Source organism: Myotis daubentonii, chromosome 14 (assembly GCF_963259705.1).
Source record: "Myotis daubentonii chromosome 14, mMyoDau2.1, whole genome shotgun sequence".
Lineage (NCBI taxonomy): Eukaryota > Metazoa > Chordata > Mammalia > Chiroptera > Vespertilionidae > Myotis > Myotis daubentonii.
In genome coordinates this window covers 46,585,224-46,602,372 of record NC_081853.1, presented here as the reverse complement: position 1 = coordinate 46,602,372, position 17,149 = coordinate 46,585,224, and the positions used below count along the sequence as shown (strand labels likewise).

General features: G+C 40.5%; 1 protein-coding gene across 2 annotated transcripts in view; it reads left to right on the top strand.

Moving 5' to 3' along the window:
* Window positions 1–17,149, top strand: part of OSBPL10 (oxysterol binding protein like 10) — a 218,119-nt gene that overhangs the window by 107,634 nt on the left and 93,336 nt on the right. Inside the window, exon 4 of one of the 2 annotated variants that reach the window (XM_059664143.1) lies at window positions 1,895–2,086. The exons of the other annotated variant lie outside the window; for it this stretch is intronic. Within the exon in view, the coding sequence (XP_059520126.1) occupies window positions 1,895–2,086 (192 nt within the window). The remainder of the gene's footprint in view (window positions 1–1,894; window positions 2,087–17,149) is intronic. 2 annotated transcript variants of the gene reach the window in all.

The following is a 17,149-nucleotide window of genomic DNA, read 5'->3' as shown; positions in this document are numbered from 1 at the left end:
AATTTTATGTGGAATTTTTAAAAAAATCAGATAGGTACTACATTCACATGGTTCAAAATGAAAGAATATAAAAATAAACTATACAGTGAAAAATCTCCCTTTCCCTCCGATCCTACTCTGTCATTCTCCGTTTCTCCACAAATAAGTGTCAGCTTTTTTAGTTTTGTGTCTATCCTTTTAGAGTATTTTTTGTGTTTTAAACAAATGTCAATAAAAACACTCAGTCTCTGCATTTTGCTGCAACTCGGCATACTATAGAATAGTTTTGCACCTCGCTTTTTCACTTAACTATATAGTTTCAGATATGCCCCCCCCCCCCAGACCAACTCAGAGATGTTTATTATTATTCTCTTACATCTTGGTAGTATTCTATTCAGTAGGTATGCCATATTTTATTTAACCTGACCCATACTGATGGGAATTTGGGTTGTTTGTCACACTTTGCCATTAAACATGGGATATATGCCATTTCACTTGGGTGCAGGAGTATTGGAGGGTACAGTCCCAATCAGCGCATCCCTGGATCACAGGGAAATGCAATTATAACAGCTACAGGTACTGCCAGATTGTCCTCATCACAGGTTTTTGCTACCTTATGCTCCCACAAACCTGTTTGTCTGTGGTCCTGTCCACAGTGGTAAGGATTTTTGCCAATCTTCTGAGTAGAAGATGGTATCTAAATGTGGCTTGAATTTTACATTTATCTTATGAGTACAGTTGAACATGTTTTCATATGGTTTAAGGGCCATTTATCTTTTTTGTGACCTGTCTACATCTTGCCCTAGTTTAATTAGTTTACAGTCCTTATCACTTCCTAGGAATTATATTCCTAATTATAAATGAGAATGATGAGCCTTTTGTCTGGGAAACAAGTTGAAAATACTTTTCCTAATTTATCGTTCAGCTTTGTTGATGGTGGGAGTAAATCTTTAAAATCTGTTTGTTTCCCATGCAAAAATTTTCAGGTTCTTAGGTACTCAAACTTATTGAACCTTTTTTTTTTTTTATGGCTTTTGCATTTGGAGGTGTTAGACCTTCACTACCCCAAGGCTACACATTTTCTTCTAGTGTTTTTTTCAATCTCTTTGATCTATTTGGGGGTCTGTGATCTGAGAGGTGAACCCAGTTTTGTTTTTCAGATAGCTTCCCAGTTATCTCAGTACCATGTTTTAAAAAAATTCATCTCCACTTAGTTGAGATGCCATCTTCACCATACACTAAGTTGTTATTTGGATTATTTATTACCATAAGACAAAATATAAGCACAGCATTAACAAATGGGCATTACTTGGTGGATAACAGTACACTCATTTAGGCAGCAAACATGTATTAAGAAATTAATAAACAATAAATTAATAACTAATAAATCATGTGCTAGTTCTTGGGGATATAAAGATGAGTTTGACAGAATATCTTAAGAAAGTAACTGGACAAGAATATAATCTCAATGCAGTGAAATAAGAGCAGCGGAGAGACTGGGACAGACAGGGAGGCGCTCCACGCACCAGAGAACACCGAGCTGAGTCTTGAAGGTTCATCTGACGTTTGCCGGCCAGGAGGGGAGGACATTCTAGGAGGAGGGGCCAGTATGTGCAGAGGCGCAGGTCTGGGAGAGTCCACGGTGTTTGCGGAGACTCTGAGTAGCTCTTCATGGCCATAGTGTGGGGCAGGAGACACAGTGGGGGTGAGATCAGAAAGCTAGTTATTAGTCTCTTAGGTGAGTGAGTGTGAGCAAGTGTGGGAAGGCATGTAGTGTTGTTATACCACCCCCGTGCCTTCATTTCTCCAGACAGATGAAGGGGAACGATTAAGAGGTTCAAAATAAATGGAAGCCAACACTTAGCTGTGTTCTGCGCGTTGGTTGTTGAGTTTTGACACCTGTTGCTTATTCTAGACTACTCCAAGCTCCCGAAGCCGAAGTCTCACTTTGCTCCCCCATGGAACACCCAATTCTGCGTCTCCCTGTAGCCAGAGACACCTCGGTGTGGGGGCCCCCGGTGTTGTCACAGTCACGCATCACAAGTCGCCTGCAGCTGCCCGAAGAGCCAAGAATCAGTATTCCGGCCAGCTCCACGAAGTCAGAGAGGTAGGCTTTGCTCTCCTACGAGCTTGAGTGGCCCATGGGAGTTGCGGGCTGTGACTGTTTCTCTGCCAACTTCTCTTTCTTTGTATCATCTTGATAATGAGAGAGAGGACCAGCAGCTAATGTCCCATCCCCACAGCCATGACAGTCCCTCCTGGTTTAAAAAAAGGATTTCTGGGTTTCTTAGGTCAAGTGAGTTGTTAGGAGGCCTCTGTCAGAGCTCAGAAAGCAGAGAAAGCAAGCCCCCAGTAACATGCAGAAGTGCAATCAGAGTGTCATGCTCATGGCAAAGAACAGACAGCACAAAGTCATGGGCAGTTAGGACATATTGAGGGTGTTTCGAAACCCGGGAAGTGTTGGGCCTAAAGCTGATTTCCCCTCTTTTCTGCCCTGCTTCTCTTCATGCAATGCTTGCCTCCTCCTTATCGTCACAGACACACTCCAGGGGAGGGTTGGGTAGTGAGAAGGGCACTGTCCTTCGAAGACTCCCGTTGTTTGAGAGCAAATCTTTGGACAGCTTTGACCCTGAGTTTCTGCATCTGTAAAATAGGGGTGAGCCAGTCTATACCAACTCTCCTGGGAGATGCGAGGCTCACTGGTGATCATGCAGGTGAAATCCCTCTAACTGGGAGTGCCTTGTGAACACATGTGGGGGGTGTGTTTTGTTTTACGCTGATACACTGGGAAGTCATCAGGGTGGGGATCCCAGATCCTCAGGATTCATATCATCCTTTGCAACTGTTATCAAGAACAGACTATGCAAAAGAAATGCTGTTGGTGTTGGTTGCCTAACTTCTGTTGAGTGCTGAGGCTTTTTGCTTGCAGTGGACTTGTGTGTGGACTGGCCTGTCCTCTTAGAGACGTAGCCTGTCCTCTGTGTAAGAAGGAGAATGGGACGCCCAGATAGGGTCTTGCTGCTACTCGAGCCAGTCTGTATCTCATTTATTTATTCTTTTGTATTTGATTTTTTAAATGTCATGAACCAAGTAGTGTTGTGATGGCTGACTGTTGGTCTGATGGTGGCCAAGTTCAGAAAACCTGAAATCTTCTGAAACAAATTTGTAGATGTAAATAAAAGACATTTATTTTTTCTTGGTAGATTTACCCGTGCACATACTCTTGCCTATGGTCTGATGGTGGCCAAGTTCAGAAAACCTGAAATCTTCTGAAACAAATTTGTAGATGTAAATAAAAGACATTTATTTTTTCTTGGTAGATTTACCCGGGCACATACTCTTGCCTAATAAAGAAAAGGTACATGCCTTCCCACACTTGCTCACACTCACTCACCTAAGAGACTATTAACTAGCTCCCTTTGAAATAGTCACCCTGAGGTTTAAAAAAAAAGTGTTTGACTATGAGTCACCCTGAGGTTTTTTTAAAAAAAAGTGTTTGGCTACCTTGGATGATATGAGGAATGGATGTGCATATGCATATATTGCTTTTCATTTTTCATAGCGCCTTTTCAATAAACTGTATTATGGAAAAGCTTAAATGTACACAAAGTAGAATAGAATAATGGTACCCATCACCCAACTCAATACTTCCAACTTTCTGTTCTTGTTTTATCTATTTTCCCCTACCACTCTTTTGTTGTTGCTAGAGTATTTTAAGGAGATCTTAAATATTTTATCATTTTAACATTGCCAGTAAATGCTTCAATATTTATCTAACAGATAGAAAAAAAAAAAAAACTAACCACAAAACCCTCTCATCACTTTTATGTAAACCTCATTGCAGATATTTTTTGAAAGTACTTTAGAGACTTAAAAAAAAAAAAAGGAAAAAGGAAATTTGAAAGTTCCTGGTATTTTGAGAATTCTTTTAATCCTAATATAATGAACCTCTGAAAGATTTACTCTTATAGTGATGATAAGAGACTTCCTATATATGAAAAGGGGTGCTGTGTTTAGTAAGCAGAGGCCTAAATAAAAGTTGAGGTACTTTAGCTTGATTTTTAGTAGCATTTGATTTAATGCCAAATCCTTTTCTACCTTTGTTTTTTAAAAAGTTTAGTTTTTAAAGTAATAAAAGCATGTTCTTTGTGTATATATGTATAAAATGCTCTTTACTTGTATATAAAGTATATAATGCAAGTATACATTGCAAAAGAACTCTAGAGAAGAAAATCAGAATTACCCATAATCCTCTCTTCCTTCAGATGACCACTTCAGTGAATTAACTTCTGGGTTTTTTCTTTCTATATTAGTTACATATATCGATATGTAAAAGATTATTTGGTATAATCTGAACTTTGTAAGCAATGACATATATGCTGCTTTTTTGTTTTTGTTTTTTCTCTCCATTTTCCATCTGTTGGGCAGGGGGATTATTGTACTTTCCTGGAGAATCTCAATATATGAAAAATAATTAGGCACAATGTTTCCATAGCCATTTTAATTTTTGGGGGGGTACTCCCAAGCAAGAGTATTTTTCTTAGGTGATTGCTGTTGTCTATCAATGACCTTTCTTGCTGAAAATTAATTTTACATGAGCTTGTTGAGAAGTCTGTACAAACATTGCCAATTGAGAGAATTGAAGGAGGAGTTGAAAGTTTTGATGCTCAGATATCATGTCCAGCTTCCCTCTGGTGAGAGAAGAGTAGCTGTTTTGTGACATCTGTCATTTTATGATGGGGACGGTCCACCTTGAGAACTATCTGAGCCAATTTTATTCATACCAGATGATTCTGCAGTTTAAAAAGTATATTAATTTCAGTGTACACAGGCCTCTGCTGTTAGATTCCTCTTGTCTATAATAATAAAAGTGTAAAATGCTAATTAGACTGGGCGGCCTTCCGGACAAAGCCAGGGCTGCAAGGGAAGCCTGGGTCCCGGGTGCCAGAGGGAAGCCAGTGCCAGCAGCGGGGGGAACGAAGGCCTACTCTTGCATGAATTTCATGCATTGGGCCTCTAGTTTATCTATAATACTAGAGGCCTGGTGCATGAAATTAATGCACGGGTAGGGTCCCTAGGCCTAGCTGGCAATCAGGGCTGATCTGTGGGGCGATCTGGAGGCCCTCACTGGCATCCACCTTGGCTGGCCTGGTCCCTGTGGGCTGGGGGCAGCTCCTGCGTTGAGCGTCTTGCCCCCTGGTGGTCAGTGTGCATCATAATGACTGGTCATTCCGCTGTTCGGTCAATTTGCATATTAGGCTTTTATTATATAGGATAACTAGAAGAAAATAGAATACCATTTTTAATCCAGCTGTACAGGGAAGATAAACTTAGGACCACTGAAGCAATGGAGAAAATCATCATACACAAGATAGATGTGCCTGACTTCCTAAAGAATAAAAGAAAAATAGCCCAGCCAAAGGCAATGGGATATATTTTAAATTCAATACCAAAGCATAGGTAAAACTAATGGGACATTCTCAAAGATTAAATGATTATAATATAAAGAATTCAGATACCAAAGGTCAGTACCCACAGTCCTCTCTAGAAGTGTCCTCCCTTGAGTGGGTAGAGGGATGAGTTTACAGAATTAGAGGCTCAGTACCTTTGTGAAGAGAACAGGAACATACCCTCACTAACAATTCAAGAGAGAGAAATTAAGACTGCTTTGTCTTAGATGACCAGACATAATGATAGTCTGTTTTTGGTTGGGGTATTGATAAATGTTGGCAGCATTGCACATTGTCTTTTTGCTACAGTCTGGTGATAAATCATAAGAATTAAACACAAAACAAAGCTCTGTATTACTGTTGACGCATAAATTCTCCATTGGGAACTACATCTGGAGGAAATAACCCATGGAATTGGGGGTAGAAGAAAGAAAGTTCATTTGGGTAAAGTTATTCATACTACTAAATAGATCCAATACAAAACTCATGGGAATGACTAAACAATAATATACTTCACCTACTAAATTACTCTATATTAAGTTAAAAGTTGTGTCAGTATTATTAGTGCATGGGCATGTGTAAGTAAAATAAGAAAATCGAAAGGGGGATAAAAGAAAAAGGAAACATGTGATACTCTTTGTAATACTTTAAGCAATAAAACAAAATTAAAAAAACAAAACAAAAACAAAAAAACCCCAAAAATTCCAAGCCTGGTGAACATTTGGAATAAATGCATTTTTCTTTTTTTAAAAAAAAAGAAAAGAAAATCGGAATACAGAATAATATGCACATATTGGACCTATGCCCATCTTCATGAATTTCAGAAATAATTTAAAACAGTGGTTCCAGATTTTTGGAGTTTTCTTGCAAACTAAAATTTAGAATTTGGGGAGCAACATAAGTATTGCAAAACTTTATTTTGTCCAATCAGGACATTTTCAAAGTACAGCGCACATTTAATGCCCCCTCTCCCCCACCAAAGCAATATAATTTCAGAATAAAGAACCATTTATTGCATAATAAATTTAGCTTACTTTCCTTGTTTTAATATTTTATCTTGCATGACGAGACTTCATCTCGTGGATTGATCGTGGCCTATGAATCTGTTTAAACCATAGATTACCATTGGTTTTTAACTTCAGGATGACTTTCATTGCAACCCATCTTCTCCCCTGCCAGGTTTTCTCCTTTCTAATCATGCCTTACTCGGTCTGCAGGAAGGCACCCTTCTGAATGAAGGCTTTATCATACCACCCTTGCTCCCTGTTGTCCATAGGATAAAGGCTGAACTCTTCAACCTGGCAAAGCAGGACTTCCATCATCTGTCTGTCTCTACTGCCTTTGCCTCCTGACCTCATCATTCCTTCTTGTCCCCACATATACTGACCACCTCCCTCTGTTGGGAGGTACATTGCCCAGTAGAACTTTCTGCCATGATGTTCATCATAGTGGGGCTAATGGGCTTTTAAAATGTGCTTGTCTGAATTGAGATGTCTTGTAGATGTAAAATGCACATTCGATTTCAAAGACTTAGTACAAAAAAGGCAAAATATTTCATTAATAATGTTTTATAATACTCATTGCATGTGGAAATGAAAATATTTTCTGTAAATTGGGTTAAATTAAATACAGTAAAATTAATGTCACTTTTTAATGTTTCTTTTATCTTTTTAAATGTGCCTATAGAAAACTTAACATTATGAATGTGCCTTCCATTTGTAGCTTGCATTATATTTCTCTTGGATAGCACTGCTCTGATTGTGAACTTGCTCACACAGTGATTCCATGCTACAGGTATTAATTGAGCACCTACTATGTGCCAGCCACTGGATTTTTATGCTGAAAGCCATGTCTCATTCTTGTTTGCATCTTCTAGGCCTACTGCAATTGCTGGGCATGCTGGTTGAACATAATGATTTAAAGACCCATTTTCTAGCAGTTAGAGGGCTTTAAAAATGGAATGTACAGGCATTCCAGGGTTTCTTAGGAGTTATGTGGGGTGGGTATGAGTGAGGGGAAACCTAACGATTAGTTGAATCAGATATTCAGATGGTCTCTGACACTGATAGCACTGGATGGTTAGACACCTGAATGAGTATGTGAGGTGTGAGGGGAAATGATGATAGTGTGAGCCTCTGAATGTGCTTTTGAATCGTTTTATAAATAGAATCGAATGTATTTCTAAAAAGTCAATTTGACCCCTCAGCTGTTAAGTATGTACTGGTGGAAATGTATTGCATTCCCTTTTATTTTAACTTTTATGCTTTTAATTGCATTATAACAGGTTTTAACATGGCTCACATTAATTAAAATGGACACAAGATTGGTTGGTACAAGTACAGTGTGATTTTGATGAAATTCTTGTTTGCTGGATGCTTTTATTTATTTTATTATTTTTAAAATATATTTTTATTGATTTCAGAGAGGAAGGGAGAGGAAGAGAGAGATAGAAACATCAATGATGAGAGAGAATCATTGATTGGCTGCTGCCTGCACGCCCCCTACTGGGGATCCAACCTGAAATCCAGGCATGTGACCTTGACCAGAATCAAACCGGGGACCTGACGCTCTATCCACTGAGCAAACCAGCCAGGGCTGCTTCTACATTTTCATACGAATAATGTATGTGTGTGTACAAACCTGCACGCGCACAAGAATTGAATAGAAGGAAGGAAAGTCGGGTTCTTCTTCTTTCCCTGATTCCTCATTACTGTCTCCCAGAAGTGACAGCTGAGGTGTTCTGTGCACTTGAGAGCGTGGCAGCATGTGTATGTTTGCGTATAGATTTGTGTGTCTGTGTGGGATTATTTCTGATCTACAATTGGTTTTATTTTAACTATTTTTTTTCGTTGGGTTAGAGTTAAGAAAATTCTCTACAGAGAGTACCTACTAAAGTTTTTCTTCAATGTAAATATGTTCATTGGTGTGGGCAGAACAGATATTTGAAAAGCAGGATAAACTTTGTAGAGCCCAGGTTCTTGTGGCTTTCACCGAATGTGTTTTTCAGTTGTGACAGTTGAGACTTTAAAAAACCCACACGCCCTAGCTGGTTTGGCTTAGTGCAGTGATGGCGAACCTCTGACACCTCTGACACGCGAACTCATTTTTTTGGTTGATTTTTCTTTGTTAAATGGCATTTAAATATATAAAATAAATATCAAAAATATAAGTCTTTGTTCTACTATGGTTGCAAATATCAAAAAATTTCTATAATGTGACACTGCACCAGAGTTACGTTAGGGTTTTTCAAAATGCTGACACGCCGAGCTCAAAAGGTTCGCCATCACTGGCTTAGTGGATAGAGCTTTGGCCTGGGGACTGAAAGGTCTGGGGCTCGATTCCAGTCAAGGGCGCATGCCTGGGTTGCAGGCTTGATCCCCAGTTGGGGGCATGCAGGAGGCAGTCGATCAATGATTCTCATCATTGATGTTTCTATCTCTCTCTCCCTTCCTCTCTGAAATAAATAAAAATGTTACAAACAAACAAACAAAAAAAACCCCACACTTAATTTCATAGGGAGACTTTGTCTGGATTCTGAAGCTTGATGAGGGACAAGGTCATGCCGTTGAATTGCAGTGGGTGTGTGTGAGGCGTACGTTTAGATTTAATTAAGCTTTCCATTAGAATTTATTGACCAATAAGAATTGTCCTTCTGCTAAACTTTTTTTTATTAGTTTGCTTCTGGGGTACGTACCCTTTTGAAGAGAGCTGTTTGCTGCACTGGTTTATTCTGGGTTGATCAACTGTATCGGGACCGTATAATTTAATATGGTTTTAAATCTTTCACGCGGTATGATATGTGGAGGAGAAGCGCCTTCCCCAGCTATGTGAATTTATGCGTGTTCCTTCATGTAATTGCACTGTCTTATTTACTTAACACACATACAAAGGAAGTGCTTTAATGAAGTTGCCGTCTTTATAAGTGATCTTCTCCCCCTTCAGGATGATTTGATTTGATCCTGGTGCATATGGCTGTAGTGAAAGCCTGCTTAGAAACCTTGATTCATGTACAGCCTTTGCTATGGAATCAGTAACTGTAAAATATCACTGTACTGAGTTTTATTAGCTGATCAATTTTAAGGTAGCGGGCAGGATTGAATATGGGCCATCCCATCACCAGGGAAACTGCGTTAAGGGTATAAAGTGGATTTTTCCTTTGTATGGACAGAATGTTGATTTTTTGAAAATGTCCTGAATTAATTCTCCTGAGCACTTTTGGGATAAATGATGACAAGTAACCCTGGCATGTATTTTTGGTAACGATTTTCCATCTCTTAAAATAAGTCTGCTCCAGACTTCAGTTTTCAAAAATTATAATGTGGTGTTAGTTAATATCAGTGATTTCCAAATGTGTGTGTGTGTTTTTTTAAAGCAGTAGAGTCTTATTTTCTAATAAAAACATTACAGATCCTTACTATTTAAAGACAGGTGAAAGTAGTATTGATTAGTGCGGATTTACTTTAGAAGGTAAAATGGGCATTCATTGATTATGAAGCAAGTTGACTTGGGATAGATAGTATTTATGATCACCATTGCAATCCCTTATCGGCTTCTCTGTCTGGGCAATTTGAAACAAACATTTGTGTGATCTGTGGGTTTGGATCCTGTATTCGTTTCCTAGGGCTGCCACAAAAAGTCCCACGGACTGGATGACCTAAACAACTTAAATGTTTAGGTCACCTACCGTCTGGAGGCTGGTAGGTGAAGTCAGGATGTTGACAAGGTTGGTTCCTGCTGGAGGCTCTGAGGGAGGTGTTCCATGCCTTTTCCTACCTTCTGCTGGTGACCTGTGGCGTTCCTTGGCTTGTAGATGTGTAATTCCAATGTCTGGCTCCTTTGTCACCGGGTTTGCTTGCTTCCTGTGTGTCTATGTCTCTGTCTCTCTTATAAAGCCTTCAGTGGTTCTCAACCTTCCTAATGCCGTGATCCTTTAATACAGTTCCTCATGTTATGGTGACCCCCCAATTCGATGGTCTTAGGCGACCCCTGTGAAAGGGTCGTTCGACCCCCAAAGGGGTCGCGACCCACAGGTTGAGAATCCTGCCTTAGATATTGGATGTAGGACGTACCTTGGTCCAGTATGACCTCATCTTACTAATTACACCATCTCCAAATAAGGTCACATTTCTGAAGTTCTGGTAGATTTGAATTTTGAGGAACACCACTCAACCCATTACATGCGCTCCAAGTCCTTGGCCTGTGTTTCAGCGTGGGAAGCTTGGCACAGCGCCGCAGCTGGTCTGGCCACACTGCTGGGCTTCCGGGAGTAGGTCCAGTCCAGGTGGAGTTTGTCAGGTCCAGGGGAAGACCCCTTGCCTCTGGGGTGCTCTCGTGTGCCCTCCAACCTTTGGCGTAGGGTGACATGGCAGGGTTTGAGGGCAGATTGGCTGGCAGAACCAGGCTCTCGCAGACGTTCTGGCTCTGGCTTATTGAAGCCTTGGACAGTGTTGAGGCCCAGTGTGTGCTTCGGTGCATTCTTGCTTCACCTGGACAGCTGAGTTCAGTAGGTAAACGCCAACCTAAAAGGAGCTCACACTTACTGCATGCTAACACACGTCTTCCCGAATCCTTACACGGTGAAGGAGGTTTCGTGCTCCCTGTACAGATGGGGACACTGATGGCCACAGGGGCCAAGGCACATGCCCAAGCTGACACAGATAACATGCAGCGGTGCCCGCGGAGGTCTCCCCTGGAGCCCTCTTTCTCAGCCAGGTGCACGTGAAACCATCCGCGCTTGTCCCTTGCTGCCTCCCACACCTAGAGATTTTGCTTCCATTTCTGCATAGTGACAGGGCAGGGAGAATGCTTATGGCATATAGCATAGTATTGGCCACAGATACTATAGACTGTAATTTCCAGGTTATAGTTGGTGTTAAAGGTGACAGAAAGTTTTAACTTTCATAGCTTTGAGTTATATGAAACACTTTGTCCCATGTGTCATTATGTAGAGAAAAACCTCTGCCTGTGTAGATAATAAATAACTCCAGGGCTGGGTGGACACCCGTGTGAGGGACTGGGCACGTCATTTGACCTTTGCCCCCATCCGCAAAATGAAGGTTCCTGGTTGTCACCAGCTCAAAGATGCTTTGGTGTCTTTTAAATCAGAACTTGATGTCACAGTGAAAAGGACATGATAGGATTTCTTTCTGAAGGTTATTCTTCCCTCCATTTACTTTCATTCTTTGATTATTACTTTCTTCAGTGCAAGCACATAGTCTTAAAATAGGTCTGTGAGGAAACATGCCTGTATTTTTTCTTCCGAGAAATTCCTTATATTACATCTTCCTTATTCCTTACATTGGAGAGCTTCCAATGTAAACCATATGTGATTTACACTGGCTGTCCAGTAGGGAGGGATTAAGCATCATAAAAGGAAACAAAAACTTGTGTCCTATATTTTGGGAGAAAAAAATAAAACTTTTATTGTTTGAGTACACATTTTTATCTCCAACATAAAAATAACTGTCCTTCGGACATGCTGCTGAGGAAATCGTTTCCTTTTTTTCCGACTTGGATCACTGTTCCAGCATCCCGCCAGATAAACATCCGCCAGCCCCGCGCTCAGGAGACGAGGAGAGGCGACAGAGAAATTATCACAATGATGCATGTTATTTAGAAATGACTAACATTTGGGCACATAAATCATAGCAGTAATACTTCATAATTATACAGCGCCTCGCATTTGAGATTCTAAAAAGGAATTTATAGACCAACTTGTGAGAAGCGACCACTGTATTAAACTCTGTGCTTGGAATATATTGATAGAGATAATCCAAACACCAGAATTTGGATGTGGGGACAGGTGCCCTCCAGCCCCGCCCCGGGGGAGGTTAGCTGGGTGTTGAATTGTGTCGGTTATAATAACCTGCCACTTGAGATTATATAACTTATTGCCTTTTGTTCAGAGGTAACGTCTGTGTTAACTCTATTTCTTTAAACAAACTAGTTTTGAATTGTTAATAAGTACCCCTGAGATCAGATTTGGAAAGTTCACGTGTATCCATAGAGATGTGTGCTGGCCATATATTGACAAAGGTCTTTCTGACATGTGCCAGCCTCCTGACCAAAGCTAACCTTTGTTCTGGCTTCTTGTATGTTCTATACATGTGTTGGCACACCCATGTTTATAGGTGCCTATATGTATATGCATATTATTTTTAAGTAGTCTTGTTTAAAAACAACACTGTAGTAGCAATGTGTCTATGTCCTTTGTGTGTCCTGTTACTAACTTTGCTTCTTTCACTTGGAAATGGCTCTTGATCAATACATTCAAGACCTATCTTGTTATTTTTGATGTCAATAGCGTCCTCTTTTGTGTGGATAAACCATGGCACACTTCAAGACTCCTCTCCAGGCCCAAATCCCCCGTGTGGTCTTCCAGCCCAGAGCACAGGCCCCATGTGGGGAAAGCTGCCCTCCCCACCCCAGACCCTGTGCACAGTCACGGACCCCGGGGCCACCATGCCCTTTCACATGTCTGCACACCTCGTCCAGGCACCTCCATCCCAAGGCCTCCTTAGCAAGGGGCTCTGGCCAGGGCCCTTCCCAGGCACCTCTGCTGAGCTCCCCTTGTCAGAGGAGAGGGCTTACAGACACTTTCCTCCACTGTGAGTCAGTGCTCAGGACTTTTCCATTATTAGCACCCCCACCGCACCCCCTCCACCCCTTCCCCGCCAACTACACTGATGGACCTCACCTCGCCTTGTGCTGCTCCTTAGGGGAAAATGGCACCCTATTCTTGTTTTGCCTCTTTATCGCAGTAAGTGAATCAAGCCTTAACTATTACCTTCAGTTTGGCCTTTTGCCCTAATTGACCTCTTCACCAATCAGCTCAGCTCTTGACACTTTTGATGAACAATTTAGGGTGTTTCTAATATTTTGCTGTTTCAAACAATGCTGTGGGGAATATCTGTGTCCATGTGCTGTTCAATAAAAGTAAAGTTTGTGGGTGGAAAATGGCTTAGTGGATCCGTGAACACCACCCCTGGTGATGTTTGGGAGCGGCAGTTTATACCTTTGAGGATTCACTGTGTTATCAAACTTTGCATTTGCAGTTGGGTAGGGGGGAAATGGTACCTCGTAATTTTAATTTCTCCTATTTTAAGTGAGGTTGAGCATCATTTCACATGTATAAGAGCAGTTGCATTTTCTTTACTGAAAATTATGTGCTCTTTCCATTTTTGTTTGGTATGGGTTCTTTTCATATTGATTTCTAGGAGTTGTTTGTCTATTATGGGTAATCACCTTTGCTAATTTTTCAGTTGTCCTTTGAGTTATTTAGGGTGTTTTATTCTGTGCTGAAATTTTTTATTTTTATGTAGTCAAGTTACCGATCTTTTCTTTAAAGATTGGGAGCTCTATATTATCATCCATACTTAGAGGAGTTCTTTTCCATTCCAGCATTATTTAAAAAGCACCCATATTTTCAAATAATGTTATGGTTTTATTTTTTAAACAGCTTTATTGAAATTGCATACTATAAAATTCACTCATTTAAAGTTTACAGTTCAGTGAGGTTTAGTGAACTCCTGTAGTTGGGCAATATGGCCATAGTTCAGCTTTAAAACTTCCTTCACTGTGCTTTATTTTTGCTTTAATTATGTACAACAATTATGCTGTTTTATTTTTATATTAGAATTTTTGTTTGACCGGGAATTTACATGGTGTAAGGCATGAGAACAGCGCCCATCTGCATTTTCTTACTCATTTTCCAACACCATTTATTGACCAGTCCATTGTCCCTACCACTATGGCAATGCCACCTTAGTTTCACACTCAGTGAAGTATTTGGGTCTGACTCCGGTCTTTTCTGTTTCATTGATTTGTCAGCCAATTCATGTTTGAGAATTGCGGTATTTTATGTATTGTCACTTTAGAATATGCCTTAGTATTTGGTGAGGCCATTGCACCCTGATTGACCTCAGTTCTGCTTCTTTTGGGTCATTCCCATATGGTTGTTTCCATAAGAAGTTTAGAGCCAGCTTGTCTAGTTCTTAAAAAGACTGTAGCTGCCACCACCATATCAGCTTAAAAAAAGGATTGCATTAAATATATGCACATTGCTTAAGAATTGACATATGAATGACATCCTTTTTAAGAACAGGGGCATAATTATTCACCTTTCAATGCACTTCAGTGTGCCTGTGTGTCTCTTGAGAGTATTTTGAAGCATATGGATCCTACATGTTCCCTTTAATTGCTAAGTATTTTGTCCCTTTTATTGTTATTGCAAATAGGATTTCTCCCCGTTATATTTTCTACCTGATTGGGCAACTTGATTAGATGGCTTTTAAACAGGGAGGCTATTGCTTCCTGTGGGTTGAATTTATTCCCAGAAATCTAAACACATTCTGTTATTGTTTATTGTAGTTTCTCTGTTGATTTCCTTGGGTTTGCAGGTATAAAATCGTATCTGTCACACATAGTGATAATTCATCTCCCCCTCCTTGATTTTTATCAAATTTCTTTTAATAATTATATTGGCTAGTATATCCAAAACAATTTTAAATAGTACTCGCTATTGTGATCCTTCTTGCGTTAGTCCCAGTTTTGCTAAAAATGCTTCTAGTTTTTCCATTAAGCATGAAATACATATATGTATTATATATAATATGTGTGTGTGTGTGTGTGTGTGTGTGTGTGTGTGTGCCTAATATGCAAAGTGTCCCCCTTGGAGTTTGACTGACTGGGAGTTTGATCGCTTGCTATGATGTGCGCTGACCACCAGGGGGCAGCACGGAATGAAGGAAGGCCCCAGCTAGCAGGTAGCAGCCACTAGGGGCCCTACCTGTGCACGAATTTCATGCACTGGGCCTCTAGTATTCTATAATGTACTACGAGATATGTGAGCCATGATTTTAGAAACTTAGGAGACCTATTAATTCATTCATTTGATAAACATTATTTCAGGCCTGTTGTGTTCCATGCAGGACTCTTGTTCTAGGGATACCATGGGAAATGAAACAGAGGCAAAGCTTTTGTTTTCAAGAAGCTTGAAGTCTAGTGGAACAGACAGGAACAGAAATCAAAGAATTAATAACTGTCAGGTCCTATGAAGTAAAGTGAGGAGAGAAGGGGGTAGGGAATAATGTGAATTTAGGATGATCAGAAAGGGATTTGGAATTCTTTCAAGTGTCTTTTTATCAGCTCTGTTTTCTTATTATTTAACTGGAAGTTTTGGATACACTAGGTAGCTGTATCCTGCCCCTGCCCCTGTCCCCAGCCCTAGTCTCTCTCGTTTCTCCCAGGCCCAGGGACTTCAAGGCAAACCCAGTGATTGATTTGCCCCCTCCTTGCACTGGTTGGATTTGCTTGTTTTCATATTATTTCCAGGATGTTGATTGTTTAAGAAATGAAGTGAATTTGTTAGAGAGCAGGGTAATTTATCACCTTGGATAGATAGAGATACTGTTGCTAAGGCAACTGGCCACATCCTGGGGCCACAATCTCAGACTCGACACCTGACAAGATCTCGGGGTGCCTGCGAGCTCCCCTGGACAACAGTTCTCCTTGTGTTCTGCAGTCCTGGCAGCTTCTGTGGTCCCTCCCTTTTCTTTCTCTACTGGCTGCTGAAGTGTCTGCCTTTGCCTCCTCTCTGGGCCTCTCCCTCCTCCATTCTCCTGTCAAACCCTCTGGGATGACAGGAGTAAAATGGGTATGACTTTAGTCTTTGAGGGCGAGTGGGGAATCTTGGCTCTTTTCTTTCCAGGGTACCACTGGTCCCAGGTGACCACTCTCCGGTGAGACTCAGGGTCATCGTAGCTGGTTGCTCAGTTCATAAAATCAGGAGGGAAATGTGGACTATGGCAACTTTTTCATGCTGTGTAACTCCCTCCATCCTCTGGTGTTTTTGTTTTAATTGACATATAATCTGTTAGTTTCATTTGTACAATGTTTCAATATATGTAAATACCTCAAAATGATCACCATAATAAGTCTAATATCCATCACCACACATAGCTATAAAATTGTTTTCTTATGACGGAACTTTTAAGATTTACTCTCTAAGCAACTTTTCAGTATGCAATACAGTATTGCTAACTATTGTCACCATGTTGTATATTACTTCCCCATGACTCATTTATTTTATAACTGGAAGTTTGTACTTTTTGAACCCCTTCACCCATTTCTACCCCATCCCCACTCCCAAGGCAATCAACGATTGTTATGTGTGTCTATGAGCTTGAGTGTCTTTTTAAATTAGACTCCACATATACGTGAGATTATGCTGTCTTTGTCTTTCTCTGTCTGACTTGTTTCATGTAGCACAATGCCCTGTGTGTTAGTCTTTGTACAAAAAGATAATGTTATTAACGCATCACTATATCATGGCCCATCATCTGCCCATGAGACCAGCAGTTCAGCAACTTGTGAGAGGAGAGAGTGTGGCAAATTCCTAGAAAGTTAGCATATGTGATGTCTTGGAAGGTTGTAAAGGAGGAGTCTGAAATACCTTGCATAATTCACTTTTAGAGAAAATAGAAACCCATGCTGATTCATTTAAAGTGTGAGCACAAGATATGCCTCAGGCAGCTGGGACTGAGACAGCAGACCCGGAACACCTTTTAGATTAAATAATAATAATAATTTTTGTGAATAATGTGGAAAACCAGAAGGAAAGTTAGGCATGATAATGAGAACATAAAAGTTATTAGGGCCCTGGCCAGTTTGGCTCAGCAGTTAGAGTGTCAGCCCATGGACCGAAGGGTCGAAGGTTCGAT